Source organism: Muscardinus avellanarius, assembly GCF_963383645.1.
Source record: "Muscardinus avellanarius genome assembly, chromosome: 4".
Lineage (NCBI taxonomy): Eukaryota > Metazoa > Chordata > Mammalia > Rodentia > Gliridae > Muscardinus > Muscardinus avellanarius.
In genome coordinates this window covers 33,174,281-33,198,205 of record NC_137789.1, presented here as the reverse complement: position 1 = coordinate 33,198,205, position 23,925 = coordinate 33,174,281, and the positions used below count along the sequence as shown (strand labels likewise).

At 37.3% G+C, this 23,925-nt stretch overlaps 1 protein-coding gene across 1 annotated transcript in view; it reads right to left on the bottom strand.

Annotated features, from left to right (window-relative positions):
- ANGPT1 (angiopoietin 1) overlaps nucleotides 1-23,012 on the bottom strand; it is a gene marked incomplete at both ends in the record, with an annotated part of 246,280 nt that extends 223,268 nt beyond the window's left edge. Inside the window, one exon of the mRNA XM_080693637.1 lies at nucleotides 22,716-23,012. Coding sequence (XP_080549763.1) covers nucleotides 22,716-23,012 — 297 coding nt within the window. The remainder of the gene's footprint in view (nucleotides 1-22,715) is intronic.
- Between the last annotated feature and the right edge of the window lie 913 nt (nucleotides 23,013-23,925).

Genomic DNA, 23,925 nt, shown 5'->3' with positions numbered 1-23,925 from the left:
ACATGCAGGGTACAGCTGCTATGCTCAGTGAGCCTCTAACAAATTATTGCTAAAATATGTTCATGCCACAACCAAATACAAATTCCAGCCAAAGTATGGCAATGGATACTAAGAGTCCCTTACCATTTCTTAAACATGCATCATTCTTCAGCTATAAATTTCTTAAATATTATATGAAACCTATTGTAAGTGTAGGACATCTTTCTAATTAAGATCAAATTATAAAGTATTCACAAGAGAATGTTATGTATATGAAATTAGTACCTTACGTATTATATTTACAACCAGCCTTCACCAGTTCTTCTCAATTGTTTTAGAGTCGAGTGGTAAGAGAAAGAGAGAGAAGAGAGAATAGTAACAATGGGTTATATGCATGATGTGACAATAATGAAACTGGCAGAATTCAGACCAAATTCTCGTTACTTGATGGAATAGAACCACAAAACATCAGTTTCCCTTATGTAAACACAAGGGCAAGCATAGGGTACAGCAACAAACTGATCTCATTGGTGTTGTTATTTTTTCCTGCTTTTACTTTCTTTTCTTTCTTTCCTTCTTTCTTTCTTTCTTTCTTCCTTTCTTTCTCTTTCTCTCTCTTTTTTTTTTTTTTTTTGGTGGTACTGGGGTTCCTGGAAATCCTTCTACCTCTGGGCTATACTCCCAGATCTATTTTATATTTTCATTTGGAAACAGGGTCTCTTAAGCCAGTGTGGCTGGCTTCGAATCTGAGCAATCCTCCTGCCTCCACCTCCCAAGCACAGGGATTACAAGCATACGCTACCACGCCCGGCGTTCTTTTTATTAGTGTTTTGTAGTGGCTATATGTGTCATAGGTGTAAGGCGGGCATAAACAACTTCCAAGTACTAGTCCTTATATCTGGGGCTCACATTTAAAGGAAGTGGGAACCAACTGATACAGATGTGTATTTTCGGTACCAAAGAATTTTCATCTTGACCAAGTCTAATCCTCTATTTTATATTTTCATTGTTGTATGTATCACTTCTTTGTGTGTTAAATTAAAATTATTCATGTGAAAATTTGGTTAATGCCCAGTTCTTGCTGAATTGCACACACTGTGAGGGTAAGCCTGGTGTTTGTTTCTGTTCACCTTTGACGGCAATGTTTCATCAAATGCTTGAGGGCCCACATGGTCCTAGTCAATAAACATTCAGAAAATGAAAAAAAAATTAATAAATACAACTTTGGAGAGCAAATTTTTATTGGCTTTGTAACCATTCATATAAAATCTAAGTAGATTTTATTATATATGAAGAATTTCTTTGCAAAAAAAAAAAGCTAAGGCAAAAGCCATTCTCACACTGTTGGAGAACACCACCATTACCTCTACACTGTGTCTGAAAATTAAGAAAAGCAATAAACACAGCCCACAAATCAGCCTTGAATTGGTCAGTGTCAAGAATGTTTTTTCATTCCTGATATATACAATTTTATCACTGCAATCGACTTAAGAAAAAAAAGCTAAACCAGATTTCTGGCTTTTGGAATTGTACTTCATAAGCTCCTCGCTAACACACAACAGGTTTTGTCATGAGTTACCAAATGATAAGAGTTGACACAAGGCAATGTAGACAACAACATACCACATCTTTTTTTTAAAAAAAAAAAAAAAGCCTTTTTATGAGGCCTACAAAAAAAAAACATGATGCAGATTTTGCAAGCTTGCTAGAATGTTGCCTTTAACCATTCTTTACAGGTTAAAATGAGCAGAGAATACTGCAAAATTGATCCATGTACAATGATCTGTGTAATGTTCATTTCAGCTCTTATAGAAAAGAGGTGTCAAAAAACATACCCATATTCACAAAACAAAATACTTTACAGATCCGCTGCAATATAATAAAGAACATTTGGGGATACTTTATTTTTCAGTAAATATTTCAATAAAATGACAGTCTAGTTCTGATCTCTTGTTCTGGGACAGCTTGCAGTCCTTTCAGGGATAGACAAAAGAAATTAATTTGCTCCTTGAAAAAAATGTATATCCTGTTCTTTCCTACTTAATTTATAAGCCTGAAGGGTCAATGGGCTAGAAGAAAGATATTTGTAGAGGTTGTGATATTATAACAGGTATATGGTATTAACAAACTTACTAATTTTTTCATTTGTTTCATTGCATTAGGGTAATAAAACATACTAGGTTGACCTAATGCATCCTCAGTTACCTGGAAAATTTATTTTTATATAATCACAATGGTCTTTGCTTTTCACACATATAAACTTTCTTGCATATAACTATCATGTTCCCCATAAACATTAGGAAATGTCCCAGGTTTTCATGGTAGGTAAGAAAGACTCTTTTATTTTAACTACATTTCAAAGGATATTTTTTTAGCTCTGAAGAAGTTAGAACTCATGCTTTTGCAAGTCTTTTTTTCTTCCAATAGCTCACAGTGAAGAAAAAGCACTTTTCAGTCTAGCTGTTCTCAGATTCTCATTTAGAGAAGAGTTATTAATATTATATAGAATTATCTTTTTAATAATTCCATGCATAACACTGATTTTCTATCTAATCAGGGCAGGAAATATTTTAATCTTGATTTGCTTATGTGTATTTTCATTTGCTTATTAATACATTTTATTAGCTAAAGTGTATACATTTCTCATCTCCTTAGTTTTACCTAATATGCTTTTTTGGTTTAGGATCTCATCTAGGATTCCGTATTACTCACCATGTCTCCTTCAACTCTACTTTTCTTGATGACCAAAAATTTTTGAGGAGTACTTATCAATATTTTATAGAATATTTCTTATTAGAGATTTTTCTGAAGTTTTGTTATAATTATACTGTGATTATGGGCTTTAACAATAAAGACCACAGAAGAAAAGTGACATTCTTTGCTGCTCTCAGAACACTGATAGGCAGGCATACTACCAACATGATTTACCACTGTTCGTGTTAATTTCAGCCAACTGGCATGAGGTAGTGTTTGTCAATTTTCTTGAATATACAGTTCTTTTTCCCCCTTTCATGACAGTACTCCTTAGAAGGATGCCACTATACACAATCTGTACTGAAGGAATAAGGAATCATGCTTTCCTTATTTGGGGACAAATCACATACTTAAACCATTTTAAATTTCATAGCTAAACAAAATTAAAGTCCAGTCCTGCCTAGTTCATATCTATAATTCATCAAAGGCTAAAAGCAAAACTATATACATGCACATAAATACACACACATATATGCACACACATATAAAGACATTATGTATTATGAAATATCACCTTCCAATATAATGAAACCTAGAAGCATGACAGACACCCTCCTTTGTCTTTTCATTAAAAAAGAGAAGACCTGACTAATAGAAGAAATTTCTCCATTCGTTTTTCCATCATAAAGAATGTAAATGGCATCAGGCATGGTGGTGCATACCTGCGATCCCAATACTTGGGAGGCTGAGCCAGGAGAATTGCAGGTTTGAGGCCAGCTTTAGCAACTTAGTGAGATCCTATTTCAAAATAAAAAATACAAAATGTTTGAGGGTATGGTTTAGAGGTAGAGAGCCCCTGAGTTCCATTCCCAGTATTAAACACACACACACACACACACACACACACACACACACACACAAAGAGTGAAAATGATTTGCCCATCATCACAACCACAAGAACCGGTCACCACCTGTCCTGAGGTCTCTAGTTCTCCAGGGGCTGTGGTCATTTGAGTGAATAAGACTCCATGATATAAAGCCATGGGAATGCAAGATGAGTGTGTGTGTGTGTGTGTGTGTGTGTGTGTGTGTGTGTAAGAGGATATGAGTTTCCCAGTGAGAATATTTTATTTCTAGGCATTAATATTTGTTTTCCTAAATATTCACATGGCCAATATTATTAAGCCATTTTTCTTACTCAGCAAACATGTAATTTCTAAGTTTCCATAGAGCCAGATTTCTACTCACATATTTTATCTGAATCTTGCACAATGACCAGGGCATGCAAACTTCTAATATTAAGCAACAATCTCTTTGTACTATACAAAGTCACAAAATGCATTTTAAGACATGAGACTCTCACCTCGTAAGTGCTGCAGAGTACTTGTACAGTTTATCATTGCACCGTTGAAATGCTTACATGCATGCAATGATCCAACTGAAAACACAAGATTAGAGCTGGATGGCTTAAAAGATAAAAGAGCCACATGAGACATATAGATTGGCTAACATCACTTAATATAACTTCATGCCTCTCTGAACAGACTCCTGACTTGGTACTGAAATTATTCTTCACTAAAATGCTTAATGTGTCTATTTTCAAAGTGGAACAACAGAAATTTATTTTTTCTATGAGATTCATGTAAATTATAAGAACCAAATAAACTTAAAAGAATAAAATCTTTCATTATAATACAACAAACACAAATTTTTATACCCAACAAATATGGAATGGTGCAATGCACATCTTGCCATATGGTATAAGTGTGGGTTTTTAAACGGATGGAGGCTACAGTGTAAGGCTTATTGACCTAGGTTTAGTGAGTACTTTGACTCATCCCCTAAGATATTCTGTGCTATACAACCTGCAAGTGGGATATAGAAAGAAATGGGAGATAGGACTCTTAACTTCTATCTGATATAATAAGATGTTAAAGTAACTTAGATTCATCCTTTCCTCCTCTCACTTAGTAAGATTAGGTGGAGTCCATCTCACATCACATAATATTGAGAACTAACCTTAAAGATGTCTGAAATTAACAACTCCATTTGACACAAATACAGAAATATTTGCATGTTTTCTACTAAGTACCTAATGCTTGAGTAAAAAACACTTGTGATGTTTTCTGTTCTAAAACCTCAGAGCTTTTTTTGATGAATTAGTTCGCTTTACTTTAATCATGATTTTACCCTTAAGATTTTAGCCTATTACCCGATGATCTAGATATTTCCCCATCCTTTAATCTGGTTACCTTCTTGTTTTAGGGAAGGGTCAGTGCTGTGAAAGCCACTCTCCATTTCATCACAGATTCTGGCCATTCTATCCTTTGGTAATACAGCAGCAGGATTCAAACCCATTTTATCATTGTGACTGCTGCTTATATCTATGTCCACTAAAAAATTAAAAGTAAGTTTCTATCATCTTGTTTATCACTTTCTCTATGACATTCCATTATCTTTGAATGAGTTTCAGGATTTGTATCATATCCATTTATTAATTCCTTGACTCCTCCATTCCTCCATTTCTCCATCCATCCATTTATTAAGTGTTATGGGAGGATAGAGGAGCAGGGGAGATGTAGAAAACTTTCTGTGGCACAGCATGCAAGAAGCTAAGGGAGGAAACTAAATAATGATATCATAATAAAAGTGTAGGACTTAGGTATAATTGGAACATAAATAAAAATAGAGGAAATCATAAATGATGAGACTAGAGAGGTAAGCAATGAAAAACTTCTACACCCAAATATATGCAATATATTATATATACATACATATATAAATATATATTCCAAGAACAGTTATTTTGAAAAACAATAAAATTTGTGGTCAATGCCCCATAATACCATTTTCTCAATTTCACTCCTGCTTGTTTTATGTGGCCTCAGTCTAGATAGAAATATTTTTTAAATAAAGCTCACCTTAATTTTATTACAAAAGTGGTAATGTTCTTATTATACAGTATAGAAAAGAGGCATGAAAAGATATTCTTCAATTCAACCATTAAAATTAATCACTATGACCTGAGCATGGGTGGCACACACCTGTAATCCTAGTATTTGAGAGGCTGAGATAGGAGAATCACAGGTTCAAGACCACCCTCAGCAACTTAATGAGACCCTCAACAACCTAGTGAGACTCTGAATATTGCTCCTGTCATTAATATCACTATGATGCATTTCCTGTCAATAGTTTCATGAACATTATTATTAGCTTACATTCATCCCTCACCTACAAACACACAAATTCAGGGCTATCACATATATACAGCTTTGTAAAAGTCAGTAAAACAATGGTATCTAGGAAGAGGGTTGTGAGGATGAAATCAAATAGTACATGCTTCAGGTATCATTCCAAAGGGATTGAAATCAGAATATTATAGTAATATATGCATGTCCATGTTTATAGGAGCACAATTCACAATAGCCATAATTATGGAGCCAACCTAGGTGTCCATCAATAGAAGAATGAATTAAAAATTATATACATTTACACAATGGGATTCTACCTAGCAATAAAGAAGAACAATTTATGTCATTTTCAGGAAAATGGATGGACCCAGAGAACAATATGTTAAATGAGATTAGCCAATCACAGAAACTGAAGGGTCATATGTTTTCTTTTATATGCTGAAGCTAGGGAGTATCAGGACACCAGAGGGATCTCTGGTAATGGAGGAGACACTCCAGTGGAGCCAGGGAGGTGGTCTAGGGGAAAGGTGGGGGAATCAATAAAGAAATCACTTCCACTGATAGTATGTACATATATGAGAATACCAATGCCAATCTCAAAATTCTGTATAGGGAGGGTATATGGGGGAGAAAGCCAGGGGAAAGCCCACCAAGTGCTTTGTGCATGTATGTCACTATCACTCTCAAATACATTATGATATGAGACTATAATGTACCAATAAAAGTATCTGGCCCAGAGCATGTTACATACAAAATGAAAGAATCTGGCCCAGAGCTTGTTATATACAAATCTCATAGTATGGAATTTCTAATTCAAAATATTCTCTACCCATTTTACTACTAGAATTTACTCAGGTGTAGCACCTACTTGTTCATTCAGCATCTTGTGGGCATTATCTACAGTCATGGGGTCACTGACGCCATGGCCTTTCGCCAGAGGATCTTGGGTTGGTGTGTCTGCTGGTCTTGACATTTTCTGCCTGTGTGAGCTTGCACATGGTGTCCTCTTTTTGAAGCTTGTAAATAATGTTTATCTTTCAATAAGTTTTTAAGGATTAGAGATCATGTTGCGAGGTGTCATAGTAATTGCAAGGTAACTAATAATACCTGTTGTTTCCAATGTCTCTACTATGATGGCTATAATGAGCACATTCATGGATATTGCTTTTTCCCTCTGCTGAATTCTTGTCCTTGGGAATGATTCCCAGAAGTTGGGTTACTGAGTCAAAGGATATAAAAATACTTTACGCATTAACTGTTATACTGTTTTCCAGTAAGTTTCAATCAGCCAGTAATATAATAAGCAAAGCACCTGATACACTTAAAGAATGTGCCTCTACCTGTTTCATTTAAGTCCGGATCCCCTGCTCATCAGTTAAGTAGGGGAGAATCTGGGACAGATTTTATTGCAGGAATTCCAAACCACTGAGAATCAAACAGATGCTGCTAACTCATTTTACATTTGGGAGACCACCAGTCAGCCGTGCTCCAGAACAGCTTTCAAAAACATCTGGATTTAAACTTATTGCCTAAACATGACAGGTTAAGTAGTCTAGAGTTATAAAACAGCTTCATGGCTACAGTCTCAGAAATCTGAATTCTCTATGATCTTTACAATTTTTAAGTGATCAGCAAAATTAGAAACAATGTTAGCAGTACGAATCATATAATTATGTATAGTATATCATTTTGGCATTATGGAATTCTGGCCTCCTCAAAGTTTTGGTGGTCTCTGAGGCTTCTTAAAAAACTATTTTGAAGGTGGAAAATTCCTTACTAACAATTTTATTCAAAGAAGAACAAAGATATACAGAGTCTTCAATATATACTTATTGAATCTTACTAAATTTAAGTGAAACTGAAATAGTTAAATTATAAGAATGTACAAAATGTTGGTTTAAAAACCAATACTTATGAAATTCTATCCATATCATAAGTTTACTGGAAAGCATGCTTCTGGAAGGCAGAGTTCATGTCTACAACATTGTTCTCCAATGACTCGCAGAGTGACAGCCACCACAGTAAGCCCTGCACAGAAGCCTAAGTAAACGATGACCATTCCATGCATCACTCCCCAAATTTGGCATCTTGTAACAACCATATGCTTATGCTCATTATCCTCACAGGCTCTAAGGATCAATATTTCAGACAAAGTATAATGTGGATGGGCTGTTTCTACTCCATGATGTCCAAGGCCTTAGCACCAAACCTAGAGGTAACTAACTCAACAGGCAGGAACTAAGAGTCTTATGAAGGCTCATTTACTCACATTTATAGAGACTGGGCTAGGGTGACTCAAATAGGGAAATCACTAACCACAGCACCTGTAAAGAGCATCTGATGCATCACTTGACTTCCTTACAACATGGCGGCCTCAGCATAGATGGACTCCTAGCATGGCAGCTCAGGGTTCTAAGCATAAGTGTTGTAGTCATATTTGGAAAATAGAACCCACAATGATCCACTAGTTCTACTTTTTACATATCTTTCTTGTCTTCTTTCCATCTTATTAAATTGAAAAGCTCCAATTGGAGGCTGGGATTAGAAGCGTACGCCACCACGCCCAGCAGAATAACTCATTTCTATACTAACCTTTTGCTTAGCAAATTTCTCAACTTTTATTTGTGAGCTCAAATGATGCAAACTTTTATCCCATTTGAGAAATAATGGTCACAAAACAAAAATGTCCCTGTGACATGAAGACTTCTTAGCTCTTACACATATTCAATTCTCAGTTAAAAAATTTCTTTGTTGAAGGCTGAGTGTCAGTGTCAGCTTTTTTATTTTATTTTAATTTTATTTTATATTTTATTTTTTGGTGGTGGTACTGGGGATGAAACCCTTCTCCAGGCTACACTTCCAGACCTCTTTTATAGTTTTTATTTGGAAACAGGGTCTCTTAAGCCAGCATGGCTGGCTTCGAACCTGTGTGATCCTCCTGTCTCCTCCTCCCAAGCGTGTGCCACCACGCCTGGCAAGTGTCAGCTTTAATCATATATTTGAACCAAAGTCTCTTAAATTCACTAGTAGACCTTGACTGTTAGTAACATGTACTGAGAGTTCCACTTTCAGAACTTTTTATTATTTTTTTTCTTTTTTGCCATAAACCTGAGATCAAGGATTAAAATATTAAAACAAATATTGCATATGGTCTTTTTCAAAGCAATAACAATAGCTGTTCCACAAGATACCACAAGCTACCTCTATTTCATCAATGTTGAAATATTAAAAGATCTCTTCTATTGACTATATTTTTTTATATTTTATTTATTATTTACCTGAAAGAAATATATAACCTACCTGCACAATGTAGTGTTTCTAAGCAAAAATGTAAATAAGATAGTTTAAAATATTATCTTTATCTGTATACTCATATCAAAATAACCCCAACTTGAGGAGAATTATCTAAGTAACTTATTTGTTTCAAAAAAATAGCAGTGAATTATTTGTCATGCTTTTGAAATTTAAAAATGACTAGCTAGAGCATCTACACTTAGCACAGAAAGAGTGCTAGGATGCAGTTCTTCTAAGAAAGAAATGTAGTCTTCTTGTAGCAGCTTAAATAAATGTATGGCGAATTATTCTGATTGGCAAAGAAGGTTTTTTTGGTGTGTGGTGTGGTGTGGTGGTGGTGGTGGTGGTGGTGGTGGTGGTGTGTGTGTGTGTGTGTGTGTGTGTGTGTGTGTGTGTGTGTGTGTTTACTGGAGATGGAACCCAGGGGCATTCTACTTCTGAGCTACACTTTCAGCCCTATTTTAATATTTTATTTTCAAACAGGTTTTCACTAACTTGCAAATGATTTCACTAAATTGTTGAGAATGGCTGAGAACCTGTGATCCTCCTGCCTTAGCTTCCCAAGTACTGGGATTACAAACTAGTACCACTATGCCCAGCTAAAGAAGGTTAATCATTATGGGCATATTCTCTAAAACAATTTCAAGAAAGTATCATTTATTTGAATCTCTTCTTTGCTCCCACCATTCAGAATTCATTTTAATTTATGAAAGAAGAAACAAAGAGGCAAGAATAGCAGAGTTTAAAAATTAACTCTTCAGAAAGTCTGAGTTCAAATTCTACATCTGTCTCCATGTAAATTGGCCAACTTTAAAACATCATTTGATTTCATTGGTCCTTGATTTCCTGATCTATAATAGTTACTATTATAGATAATAGGTATTATTTATAAAAATGTATATACTTCTCTATTTGAAGGTAATACTGATTACCAAGGTGGTAGACTTATTTATACCCTATTTGTTACTAAGTACTTTTCCTAGAATATTTATTTTTGTACTTTGTTTGGTGACAGAGCATCAAGTATCTCTTTTTTTCCCTCTTTGCAAAGAAACTGACTTATTTCACACACAAGCAACAGTAAATTCATTGGCAAAAGTTGTGATTACTTTATATGAATGAAATAAATCATACCATAATCATGTGTCCCATAAAGTATAAACTGTGTAACTAAACATGAGAGATCACTCCCCATCTTCCACTATTATGTATGTGCAATGATGTCAGCTGTCTTGTGAGAAGGGAGGAAAGTAGTAGACATAACAGACAGAGATGAAAAAGATGAAGAAAGACATCCTTAAAATTTAGAAATGATACTCCCAATTTACTAAATGAAACCTAGGAAATTCCATTTAGTCATTCAGCAACAGCACCACTTCACTGACTAAACAGTTGTCCCTAGATAGCCTGGGCACACCAGCTCGCATTCATTGACCCACACATTCCAACAGGATCTATTAGGCACCTACAGTGTCCACGAGCCACATGCTGGTAGTGCTCAGATTTCAATAGAAAATTGAGGTCAAGAAAGTGAATATGTATTGAATCACTTGGTTTCTTAAAAATGTATTTTAGTTGATCACACTTACAAAGGTAGGTGAAAAAAAAATCATAACTGAATTCTTTTTTGTCCCCAACCTGCTTTGTCCTCCCTCCTCTTTTAGACTCCATGCAGATGAAAAAACAAAGAGAAAGGAGAGGAGTCAGAGCCTTCCCATCTCATGCAACTGAAATTCAACAGCTTATGGAGACAGCAATCTTTGAAGCCAGCTTCTGAGTGGTCAGGCCTCCAGGATCAGAGGCAGTGAGAGGAAGATCTGTCACAACTGCCTGCAAGTATCAGTGTTCTTGGCCTTGCCCCCAAAATACCAGAAATATTTTAATTAATAGGGACAATAATAAGTAAAATAGGAAGTGAGATAAGAGGTCATTGCCTGAGAAAACAAGGCTTTTCTTCTCATTTTTACAACTCTCTGACTGACCCACACAAGAAAGTGCATGCAAATAATATTTCAAGTTCCAGAATGTTTCTTTGCTTTTCCAAGCAGGATTGTCTGTAGCTAAATTCAAGAGGGAGGTCATTCAATTGAATGGACGCTACTTAGAATAGGCAGCCTCACCCCCATGTAAAGCAATAATAAGCCTTTTTTATTGGTGACTATTATAAGGTATTAGATAAAAAGACTTAATTAAGCCCTATAAGTTCAAGAAGTGGTGCTTCTATTGAGACAGGCAGGAGGGATTGCAGGTGGGGATGGCAATCTACAGACCTGCAGGAAGGCAGAGAGAATCAGATACTGTGCACTAGTCAGCAACTCAACCTGCATGCTAAGGCCAATCTAACCACGCAGCTTGTCTAGTTGGGGTGAGAATGAATGAATGAAACAGAACTTGAAAAAAGGGGCAACTCATTTAGGATAAAAGAAGTGAAGGTTTATACACAGGAGAAATTGGTAACGTTGTTTCAACTAACCCTTTATTTGCTTCAGAGCACAGGTCACAGAGTCAAGATGCCTGGGATTGGCTACTGGTTAGCCACTCTCTAACCAGAGGAAAGTGACTTCCTCTCTCTGGGCCTCAATTTGGTAAATGGGTCAATTATCATACTATCTACCTCATACTGGCTTTTGAAAATATTCAGTAAATGAAAACATATAATGTTCTTCCAAAAGGTCTGATAGTTGGTAAGTGTTCCACAGTTAACTAACACTCAACCCAGAACTGCTCCTAAATTATACCTGCATTTAACCATAGTCTTTCAATGCAGGTACTATTATGACCCCAATTTTACTCATAATAAAACCGAGACACAGAGAAGGGAAGAGACTTGCTCAATCACAAAAGTAACGCTGTCCAGACTCAAATCCAGGCAATATGGCTCTAGGCACAACACAAGTCTGGGCTAGGTTGTGCTATCTTTAACCTGACATAGAAATCACAGACACAAGCTTTTGTGCACACCTGTCTGTTTGTGTGGCTTTAGGCCTCTCAATGGCAGGAACTGTCCTGGATTCATCCTCACCTGCCAGCACCCTGCAGACTGCCTTTTAGGAAGTGCGCATTTCATTAGGTGAATGGCTAACTGGCTCCCTGGCTCCCGTCTCTGTTAATGCCAGGTGCTAAGCTCCCGTGTGACAACTCACTGCCATCCCCCAGGGAGCAGTCCTGACATGCTGTCCTCCTGTGGTGCCTCACTGTGCCCTTCAGTTCCAGAGAAGGGACAGTCAATGGCCTCCCTGCTACTTTGCCCCCTCTTGTCCATCCTCTTTGCAGCAGCCCTACCCTGTGGCCAGTAGGTGGAGGGTCTCAGGACACTTTAAAGAAAACCATAGCAGAGGAGAGAAGAGGAGTGAAAAGGAAAGTCAGCTTTCCTGTTGAGTCCTCTTGCCATTCCAGCTCTGAGAACTGCCTCTTGGTCTCTCATTTCAGGTCTCAGAACTCTCCAAAGTGGAGAAGGAGCAAACTGATTTGGGGAAAAGCAAGTCATTGGAAGTCAAACAATTTTTTGAAATCTTCATTTAGAAAACAATAAGAGTTATATAATAGATTAGTGTAAGGCCTGACATCGGAGCCTACTCTCCATTGGTGTATCAGATGCCTGGGTACTAGGTACCTACCTAAGAAAGAAAAGACCTGCAAAGAGCTAACGGAATCAATCGCGTGGCGTCCACTCAGTCATCCTCTGCTTGATGTGTTTGGGAAAGTGGACTTGTGGCCTATGTATCTAGTTTCAACTATTACTCTTAACAACATGGACTAGTGTCTTTAAAAATATGCTGAACTATCAGCATATCTGAGCAAGAAGCTGGCAGTTCTGAGATGCTTATCCCTGGTAAGTTTCACATACTTGGAGTGAAATCAAAGATCCACTAAAACATTTAAGAAGCCAGCTTGAAAATAACAAAATGCCTACTGAAGATTCAGATTTTCTTTAGTTATCTTAAAAATGAACTCTTAGAAGTGAATATCATAGTTCAAAACATTAGGAAATCATCAAAACTTATATATTCCTAAATTAAAAACAAATATTAGGTAATGAAGAATTACTATGTAAGCACTACAATTTGCCATTGATTAACCATGAGTTTTCTATTACTCTAATAAATTTGGGTCATGATAAATAGGAGTGGATCATGACATGTTTAAGGGTCTAAAACAACTGGTATCTATTTTTTTTTTGTAACTTATACATCGATAGTTTAAATTGCTTTGTATACTGCAGATTTGAACATTTTTACTTCAGTTTACAAGCCAATATTCAAACTAAAACATGTTAGGTTTCTTCCTGATCACAAGTAAATGTTTGCATCAATTTTACCAATATTTAATTACTTAAAAGTTTTACTATAGCCATTTTATTTTATTTTTTATTTATTTTTGTTGTTGTTGTTTTGTTTCGGTTTTTTTGGTGGTACTGGGGTTCCTGGAAGCCTCCGGGCTACACTCCCAGACCTATTTTATACTTTTTTTTTATTACTGGAAACAGGGTCTCTTAAGCCAGTGGGGCTGACTTCAAACCAGTGCCATCCTCTTGTCTCCACCTCCCAAGCGCGAGGATTACAAGTGTGCGCCACCACGCCAGGCTACTGTAGCCATTTTAAAACTAGATACTTAGGAATCTGTAGGGTCCTGAATGAAGCCCCTGCAGAGGGGCAAGGGGCAGGGTTTTAGATGGTCTGCTTCTCCTTGAGACTCCCCACTTGCTTCCGTGTGGCATAGGAAATGTCTACCTGAAAAGTGGTGTAAAAATCAAGTTCTATTGCTGGGAATGATTCAAAAATCATCAGTTCATTTATTCAAAAAATTTATTATAGGCATTTTTAAAGCTATTGAATATTCAGATTACTAAGTAAGACCATTTATTTGTTTCATAACTTTTAAATGTACTGCCATTGGATAGCTCCATTCTTATTATTTAAAAATAATAAACTATGAAAATAATGACAATATTGGTGGCATTAATAATAAGGATGCAATTTCTATATCTTATATCTGTGCAATTAAGACAAGGTGGGTGTTATACAACCATCCAAGGATGGAAAGTTGCTAGTCCAATCTGGTTCATCCATAAAAGAAAGAAGGCATGGGGGGGGGGGGGCATGACTTTATTTCAGATGCCAGAGGCTGAAATAGGAAACCTAGGCCTCTAGCACCCAGTGATGGCCAGCTGAGTACAACAGTGCTCCACAAGAGACTTCTTCAGGAGCTTCTGTGCTGTGCATAGTCTGTCTGGTTTATATACCTAGACATGTCAAAGATGACAGCATGCTGGGGCCCCAAGTGAATAAAGGTGGCACCATGCTGTGGCCCAGGGTTAACAAAAGCGCCATCATGCTAGAGCCCAGAGTTGGGGCAGCATGGAGTCCCCAAGGATGCTTAGGTACTTTTCATATAACAGTGGCATTTGGCAGAAAGGGAGCCAGGGAGCCTAACGGCATGTTCTCCTGGTCCCCACAGTAGGTATTAAGGCATGCTGGCTACCCCAAGTCTAAGTTGTAATAAGTTCCCACCTGACTTTCATCTAGACATTTATACATTAGTCATGAAGACGAGAATAATGTCAAAATATTTGCTAAAATACTGGAGCTATCTATAAGGATTTAGAGAGGAAGTGTAATTTGGTTTTGTTTGTTGTTTTCTGTTTCTTTGGTACAGGGGCTCTACACCAGGGCCTCAAGAATGTAAAGCATGTACTCTACCACTGAGCCAGAGCACAAGCTCTTTTTATTTCAAGATAGGGTCTTGCTAAGTTGCCCAGAATGGCCTTGAAACTGTGATCTCCCTGCCTCGGCCTCCAAAGTAGCTGGGATTACAAGTGTGCACCACCTAGCATCCTGCTAATTTGAGATTTTAAAATGCTTATTGATTCTCGGGAGACAGAAAATTTCTAATAGTTTTTGGGGCCGAGTATTATAATTAACTTACTTGGCTTTTGAGAACAAAATTCGAGGCTATGTATAAAGTACACTCCTTCCTAATGAGTTAAGCTACACCCATGGCTAAACTTAAAAATACTTCATCTTCCAAAATTATCCTCAACCGTTCCCTAGACATTTATATTTACCTAATTGATGCTGAGTTTGCATTAGATGGCTCTCATCTTTAAATTACTAATGATTCAAAATATTCACACAGCATTTATATTTATTAGTATTTCAGCTAACTTACTTTGGATATATCTTGATGTCTCTGCTAATTTCTTTTCTTTTTCTTTTTATTTTGTACTGGGGATGGACCCAAGAGCATTCTACCTCTGAGCTGTATCCCCAACTCTATTTTTTTATTCTTTATTTTGAAACAGGGTCTCACTGAGTTGCAAAGAGCCTCACTAAGTAGCTGAGGCTGTCAGAAAACTGAGATTCTCCTGTCTCAGGCTCTCAAATGCTAGGATTACAAATGTGAGCCACCATGCCTAGCTTTATGCTAATTTTTAATAGTTCAGTTGAAATTACAAAATATATTTTATAGTCATGTAATATACTATAAACAAGTAACATTTATCTTGCTGTACATTTTATAATACAAAATCCAAGATCTATATAGGCCCAAATATATTATAGATGAAATTCTTAGCTACCAATAAGGCTATATTTGGCTTTGTGTGATTTACTTCCCATTCTCTGTTTTTTTAAAAAAAAAAACTATCCTTTCACATATTTGATGGAAGAAATTCAGATCTTTTAGGTCAACAGCTAAAACCAAAGAAGTCTGAAAACCATCTAATTCTAACATTTCTATGTAAGAATTACAAAATATTCAGGTACAGACCTCACATATAAATAGCCACACAATATAAAGAAAAGAAAATTTGTGGGATGCTTCATTCTTTAGAAACCTCTTTGATAACAGAGGGGAGACATCTTTTGTACACATCATAAAAAGATTTAAATACTGGAATGCCCTCCCTCCTTCAGACCCTGGCTCCAAAACCAACAGGGGTTTGGAATTTCCCAAGTTCCCTGCAAAAGATAATCTCATATTGGAATAAAAGTCAAGGATGCCTCAGAATGTGATTTGGGTTGTGTGTCTGAGCATATCACACAATATGGAGTGTGGTATTAAGAAAAGAGAAAGATGAAGGCCCAGGAAAAGGCTGCTAATGTACCTGCACAGAAGCCAAGTGGAAAAGCTCAAATCTCCAAATTAGCAAATGACTGCAAGCTCACCAGCCCACCATTGCTCCTCCTCCTCTCAGCATCTCCACATAGGAGAACACTTCTTTCTAATGCTTTTTCCAAAACAAATGTCAAAAAGAAAAAGGTTTCCAAATGCACTGACTGCAAGGGGCTGAGCTGAAGTCCCAATACTAAGAAAATGAAATGCTCCCAGAGCTTTGTCAACACTCTTGCTAATGTTGCAACCCACAGGACACAGCAGGCTCTTGAAACAGGGGTACTAAGCCCAGACTTGTTCATCAAGAGGCCAGGATCTGTACTGTTGCTCAGTATGTCTTCTTTTCTGACTTGAATCCACTTTGGGAGTATTTCCCTGCTCACCTGATGATGGGTGGGGGAAAGAAAAGACATGAAATTCCCTTGCCTTTATTCTGAAATGTCACCTCACGGTATGCCAGGCTCCGAGCCCAGAAATGGCGTGGTCTGGCTCTCTGCCAACTGGCATGGACCTGAAGCGCACAGAGCCTCTTGGACGGAGATGTTTTTCCCATAGGACAAATCTTGCGGGTTACCCTGCAGTGGCCTCGTCTTAATACTAATTTCTCTTGTGTATAGAGCAAAGGCCAGAAAAGTTTTTTTTAAAAGATGGCAAGAGTTAAGGTATTTTAGGTTCTGTAGGCCATTTATTGAAACTGTAGGTCTTTATTCAGCAGGTCTTTATTTACAAGCACCGGTGGCATGCAAGATTAAGCCTATGGCTGTAGTTTGTTGACCCTCAATATAAAGGATAGAAACTCAAAATATTAATAACTTATTTGACATAGCCAAAAATTAGTGTATAGAATATAGTTGAGCCTTATTTTTCATATACATATTTAATTATAGTTCAAACCTATTCAATGAAATTCATTCGTTTTTCTCTAGTCACAAAATAACAAAGCATCTCTATAAGGTATTCATGGGGTCTGGCTCCAGGACCCTCTGCAGATACCAAAATCTATGGATGCCTAAGTTGTTTACATAAAATGGCTAGTAGTATTTGCACATATATTATGCATACTTCCCATGTATGTTAAATCATCTCCAGATTACTTATATCATACCTAATATAATGTAAATTGTTGCTCTACCCTTATCTTCAGAAAATAACGACAAATAAGTCTGTGTTTGTTTCAGTACAGATGCAAGTTTTTAAAAATATTTTTACCTGAAATTGTTTGATTTAGCAAATTTGGAGGGTCGACTAAGTCTCTTACTAGTATGTTCTAAAACATTGTTTTAAAGAGTCTGCTACCAAAAAGAATAAATAAAATAATGAATAAAAACTGGTGAACAAAACAATTTTAAAATCTACCTCCTAGAGCCTACAAAACTAGAATCACTCCTGTAAATATTTATTGAGGTCCTACTGTGCATCACATATCCTTCTAGGTGTAAAGAATCCTGCAACAACAAGATAGAGGAGGGCCCTACTCTCTCATGGAGTTCCCATTCTTAGTAGGAGGCGACGGAATAGACAAACAAGAAGTAATAGAACATCGCCCGCCAGTAAAGGCCATGACAATTTTAAGGGATAGCAAGTCATTCAGCAGTGCGGCAAGGCGGCAGACGGTGCCCTCAGAGAGGACTTGGTGAGGAGATCCCAAGTGAAGACCTGAATGAACGGCAGGAGCCTGTGCTAAGAGCTGGGGGAAGGATGCTCTAAGCTGAGTAAATAGCTTGTAAAGTGCCGGAGGGCAGGAATGAGCTTGTCTGTGGGAGAAATAACAAGAAGGGCAATGTCCTTTGAGTGTCTGGAATGTCCTTTGAAGGTAGTGACGGATGAGGCTAGAGAGGGGCGTGGAGGCAGACCATATACTGCTTCCTAGCAAAGAATTCAGATTTTGTCCTTATGTTGTAGGAAACTACAGGATGATTTTAAGGAAGAAAATGATGCATTCTTAATTGTTTTAAATTATATTAAACCAATAACTGCATATGGGATGAGTACTATTAAAAGGAGGGTCAAGTCAAGCATGATACGGTCTGCTTGTAATCTCACTACTTAGGAGGCTGAGACAGGAGGATCACAGGTTTGAGACCACCTCAGCAAGCTAGCGAAGCCCTCAACCATATCAGTGTTAATCACTAAGCCAAACATGAGAAGAAGGGAGGGGGAGGCAATTGGGCAGGAATTGGGTAAGGGCTAACTGGGTGACCTGTGCATGTATGCCTCTACCATCTTATACCCCATTAAGATTTATGACTACAGTGTGCTAATAAAAAATATTTAAAATAATATTTTTTTTTAAAAAAGTCGAGCATGATCGTGCACGCTTGTAATCCCAGCATATGGGAGGCTGAGACAGGAGGACTGCTCTTCACAGACAACCTCAGCTACTTAGAGAGGCCCTTTGCAACTCAGTGAGACCCTGTTTCAAAATAAATAATAAAAAAAGGGCTGGGGGTGTAGCTCAAAGGTGGTATGTCCCTGGGTTCCATCCCCATACTGCAAAATTAAAAATAAATAAATAAATAAATAAATAAATAAATAAATAAATAATAAAATCAGGCTGGGGGCATAGCTCAGAGGTAGAATGTCCCTGTGTTCAATCCTTAGTACCACAAAAAAAAAAAAAGGTTCAATGTAAAATGCAGAATCAAGGATAAAGAATCCTGCAGTTACCCACAAAAAGAACCTGCTTGCCCTAAAACCAGAGTTCCATCCATGGAAACAGGCTAAGGAGAAGCCACAGACCTGTTGTGAGAGCCCCAGGGCCAAAAAACTGTTAACCTTCTTGGGTCTTTTGATTCTAAAATTAAACAAGCAAGCAAACAATAAAGCCTAACTATTGATTAAAAAATTAACTCAGATTCAGAAAATTTCCTCCCTCACTTAATAATCAATAACCTATTCTTCAGATGAATTTGGTGAGGACATTTCTACAATCTGATTTAAAAGAAATAATTCCTATTAACTTTTCTTGACAACTGCCATGTTTTCCAATCTCTGAGCACAAATCATTTATGTGTATTATGTTGAGTTTAGAGACAAATGATTAAAAACATACTTGTCAAATGTCTATCACTTCACATATTTAGTAGTCCCCCTCTGTGTGCACATAAAATGCAAGAGCATCCCTTCTTTGGCAAAGCAAAACAGGCTTTCCAAAGAGTCCAAAAATTCTAAGGCATAACATATTTTAAATATAAATGGCTTACATGCATCTATTTGAACTTTGTAAATATGAAAAAATAATGCACCAATAAAATTCTTTTAAATAATAAGTGAAAATAAAATAAAATAACAGGTTGGATATAGCTCAGAGGTAGAATGTCCCTAGGTTCAATCCCTAGAACCACATACACACAAACAATACAAGATAAGTTATATAATTAAGAAGCACAATATGAATATTAACGTATTTCTTTGTCACAGAAAGGAAGGAAGGGATCATTACAAAAATGGCAAATACACAAAGACCATGTATATTTATTGTTATGTATCCAGGATGTGGTCACTCTTAGGTATTTGATATGCTTGCTAATGAAGCTGAAAAGAGCCACATGACAGAAGCGAGTCAAACTCAGTCACACATTGAGGTATTTCACCAATAAAAGTGGTGCTGGACAGAGTAGTTACTCTGTGCTTCCCTAATTGACAAGTCAGGTTAATGCCATCAGTCCACCTCTTGTTAACCAACAGGTTATCACGGAAAGCTGATCTTGAAGTAAATCCATCATGCTAAGAGATCAGGGCCATGACAGCTCCAGTGCTTATGGTGACCAATAAATCATTTGTTCCCTAACCTACTTCACTTCTCATCCTACTCAGCTACAAGACCAGAAAAATTAACAAATGAAATTTAAGAGTGTAATTGTCATAAAATGACTTCTAGAGATGGCTAATATGTTACAAAGAATAATTTTTGAAATACACTTCACCAGTCTTCAAGGTTGAGAACAGATTAACATAAATTATCAGCTAGCACTGATAACATACATTTATTCTGCATCCACAACCTTCCTGACAGTGATGCCATGAGCTGCATACCAATCACCATGCTTTGATTAATTATTTTAAATGGATGAATTAATTTCACTCATATACCCTGGTCGCCTCAATTCCTGCAATGCTCTGCTTCTGACACTATCACAATTACTTGGAATCAAAACAGAAGTAGTACAAGTTGCAAGTGTCTAGTAGACCAAATGGTTACAGTGAAAAGATATCCATTTGAGTGATCAAAGTAAATATACGACATAAAATTTAGAAGCTAGAGTGAAGAAAACCTCTAATTAAGGAAAACTAACTGGAGCCTTTAGCAAGTTCTGGGATGAATGCATTTATTTGGTTTCTTGATCCTCTAACCAATCACATTAAGAATGACAAAAGATATGCAAATTTCAACCCACAATAGTCAAACCAGACTGCTCTGACTCATACCCACCAACTGAAACATTTTCAGCACATATTCAGCCTGATTCATTCTTGTGAGGCTCCGTATAGAGCATAAGCACATTTCAATAGTTATGCTTGGCTATCATCTGAAAGCTATGCCATAATCATTGACCAAGAACAATGCCAACAAGAATCAAACTTATTTCACAAAATAAATTAACATATGAAATGTGTGCATGATTTAAGCCCAGCATAATTATGTGTTTATTCTGTCACTGCTGAATAATTGCATAGCAACAAAAAAATATGCATTACTATGTTTGAATCACCATTTTGATTGTATATTTTAAGCAAACAAAACATTACATGTTTGGTAGAATAGCTCATTCATGACAATTTGGGACTAAATTTCCCTCCCGGTCCCCCTCAAAGAATCCAAACTAATATATCATGACTGAATTCTCATTAAACACTGTATGGGTGGTATATTGAGAATAATAACAAACTCTAACACTAAATTCATTTGTTTACTATGGAAATAAGTTTTGCCAAAGAAAAAGCAGATATCCTACTTAAACTACTACTGCAAGCGGTCGCTGAAAATTAAGCCACAATTATCACTCTGCAGAATGCTGTTTGCTTGCTCTTCTTCTTCCTACCTATTGATATTTGACCTGTAGTCTATAATAGACGAACTGCAATTCTAAGTTTGGAAACTCCAGAGCTACCAAGTTTCAGTGATCTTAGTTCAGTCCCTAGTGGACAAAAGTAGAATAACTATTATTACTTGGCAAGATTCAGCAGGCACTGGCCAAAGTGATTGGGACCAGACAGGAACAAAAACTAGCATCTGTCCCATTCCTATCTTTTATTCTCTACAAGAGTTTGCTCTGTTAATAGACCATCTTAAAGGAGCCTGCTCATGTTCCTTCTGTGTGCATCAATTGGACGCCTTAGCAAAATCCTAGAGGAGAAGCTTTTCACAGGCAGGAACATGGCACACTTCTAGTAACATAATCAACTGCACTTACATTCTACTTACCTGTTACATAAACAGAGAGCAAAGAGAAATGGGGCTCCAGAGAGGATAATTTAATAGCCATTGCTTTTTTTTAAGAGCTTTCAGTAGTTTACAGATTTAAAAAAAAGGTTCAACTTGATTTCTATAAATTAGGATTAAATACATATTCAACATTAATAACCACCTAGATATCAAGATTCCCAATGACGCTGTCTCTGCTACTAACTGAGAAAGTAGGTACATCAGGAATACATAGCCCGTCCTCAGTGTGGTCAGCCCAATGCTGCAGGTGCACATGAACAGACACAGTGGTTCAATTTCTCCTCTCATTGTGAGAAAAAAATCCCTTCCTGATGAATTCACATTAAAATTTATCTTCTTTATTTATCCTCAAGGACTGAAGAAGAAATATATGACAGAAATAAGCTTCCCGCTATCCTATCATTTGCTGAAATTAACAGTCTTTTTAATTTACACATACAACTTTGCAGTACCCTATAGCTCATCACAATCCACCAATAAGGGTATATTAAAATAGAATGGCCTTGAAAAATACATATACCCATATGACAGAAAAAATATTATAAGGCTTGAAACACATAAACATTTTGTGATGATTGCCCATCCTAAATGCATACCATTTCCTGGTGCAAAATTAACTTGGTCCTAAATTACTGTTGACAGCATGCTTTTCTTTTTCCCCTCAACTTGCTCAAAAAATCATGCTTTCTTTTCTAAAGTTAGGCAGAATTCACAAGGTAAACTTTAAAAGAGAGGAAACCAGAGCTGCCGTAAAATGCACCCATGTTTGACACACAAATTGGGGGAGCAACGGGGAGACCTTACATTCAGAGGCTTGCACAAGCCCAGCAACCTTGGCTTACTGGGGAAATCAGACCCAGAGAGCCCTCTTGCATTTGCAAACACTGCCCCCCTGGCGCCAAAGGTAAACACACAAATGCCACCCCCCCTCCCAAGGAACTCTAAGTTCGCTGCAGAGCAGGGCTCCCTGCAATTAGAAACTGAAAGCAATCACTTACTTTTTGCAGCCACTGAGTATAATTTTCCATCACATGCTCCAGATGTTGGAGTTTCTGGGAAGAGAAATCCGGTTCCACGTGTGGAGCATCTCTTTGCAGGGCGTTTGTGTTGTACTGGTCTGTCGTACTCTCCCGACAGTTCCCGTCGTGTTCTGGAAGAATGAAAGTGTAGGCACATTGCCCGTGTTGAATCCGGTTATATCTTCTCCCACCGTTCTCGGGACTCCGGCGCTGGTTGCTGCACCCTATGTGAGTCAGAATGGCAGCGAAGAAAGCAAAGGAAAGGAACACTGTCATTGTACGGCCAGCGCTCTCCTTCCGAGCTCCTCGCAAAACTCGCTCCTCTCTTCTGACCTTTAAACTAGTTCTTTATTTCAGGTAAAACTGCTTGTTTGCTTGACTTTTTCCCCCTCAAAGAAAATATCCGAAAAAAGAATCATAAAAAACTAGCCATTTGTTAACGTTGTCCCAAGATGGTATTTTTTTATTTCACTGTAATGATAGTTTCCTTCGTTAAAACTTGAGATATTTATTGCATAGTAGCCGAGATTTATTGTTTCCTCTCGGTGTAACCGTTCAGCGTGGAGCCTGCCCGAGTCAGCTGCGTGTACATACTCTAGACTCTTTCCTCTCCCCTATCTGCTGCAGATCTGCTATGTTCCCTCAGACCTCAGTGAGTTTTATTAAGGTTGCACATCCAAGCCAAGCTGGAAGCAGGCAGCCTTTCACAAGATGACTTGACAGGAATGCATGAGTGTGCCCCTATGCTAAGGATTGCTGATGGCTTTGGGCTGCGGGATCGTCTTACAAATTGGCTGGATGCGCATGACCTCGATCATGTATGGGCCTCCCGCCCCCTTCCGCAGACAATTGCCTGAGCCTTTAACAGATTCACAGAAAATCAATAAATACAGTGGTCCACCTTAATACTCCTCTGGTGTGCATACTGACCTACTAAAATCTAGCAAGCTAGCAGGGTGTTTGGAAAGTTACTATTTAATTGAGAAACCCTAAGAAGAAAGTTAGCAGAATGTCTGATAAAATTATTTTTGATAGGGAATGATAAATTTGCATAATTATTAAGTATTTTTAATCTATCAAAAACTATTTCTTGAGATGGCATTCTTTCACTTGTATTCTCTTAGGATTTTAAGAGTTGGAATCAGAAAGGATCAAACTGACAAGACAATTGCCATCATTTGTCACTCAA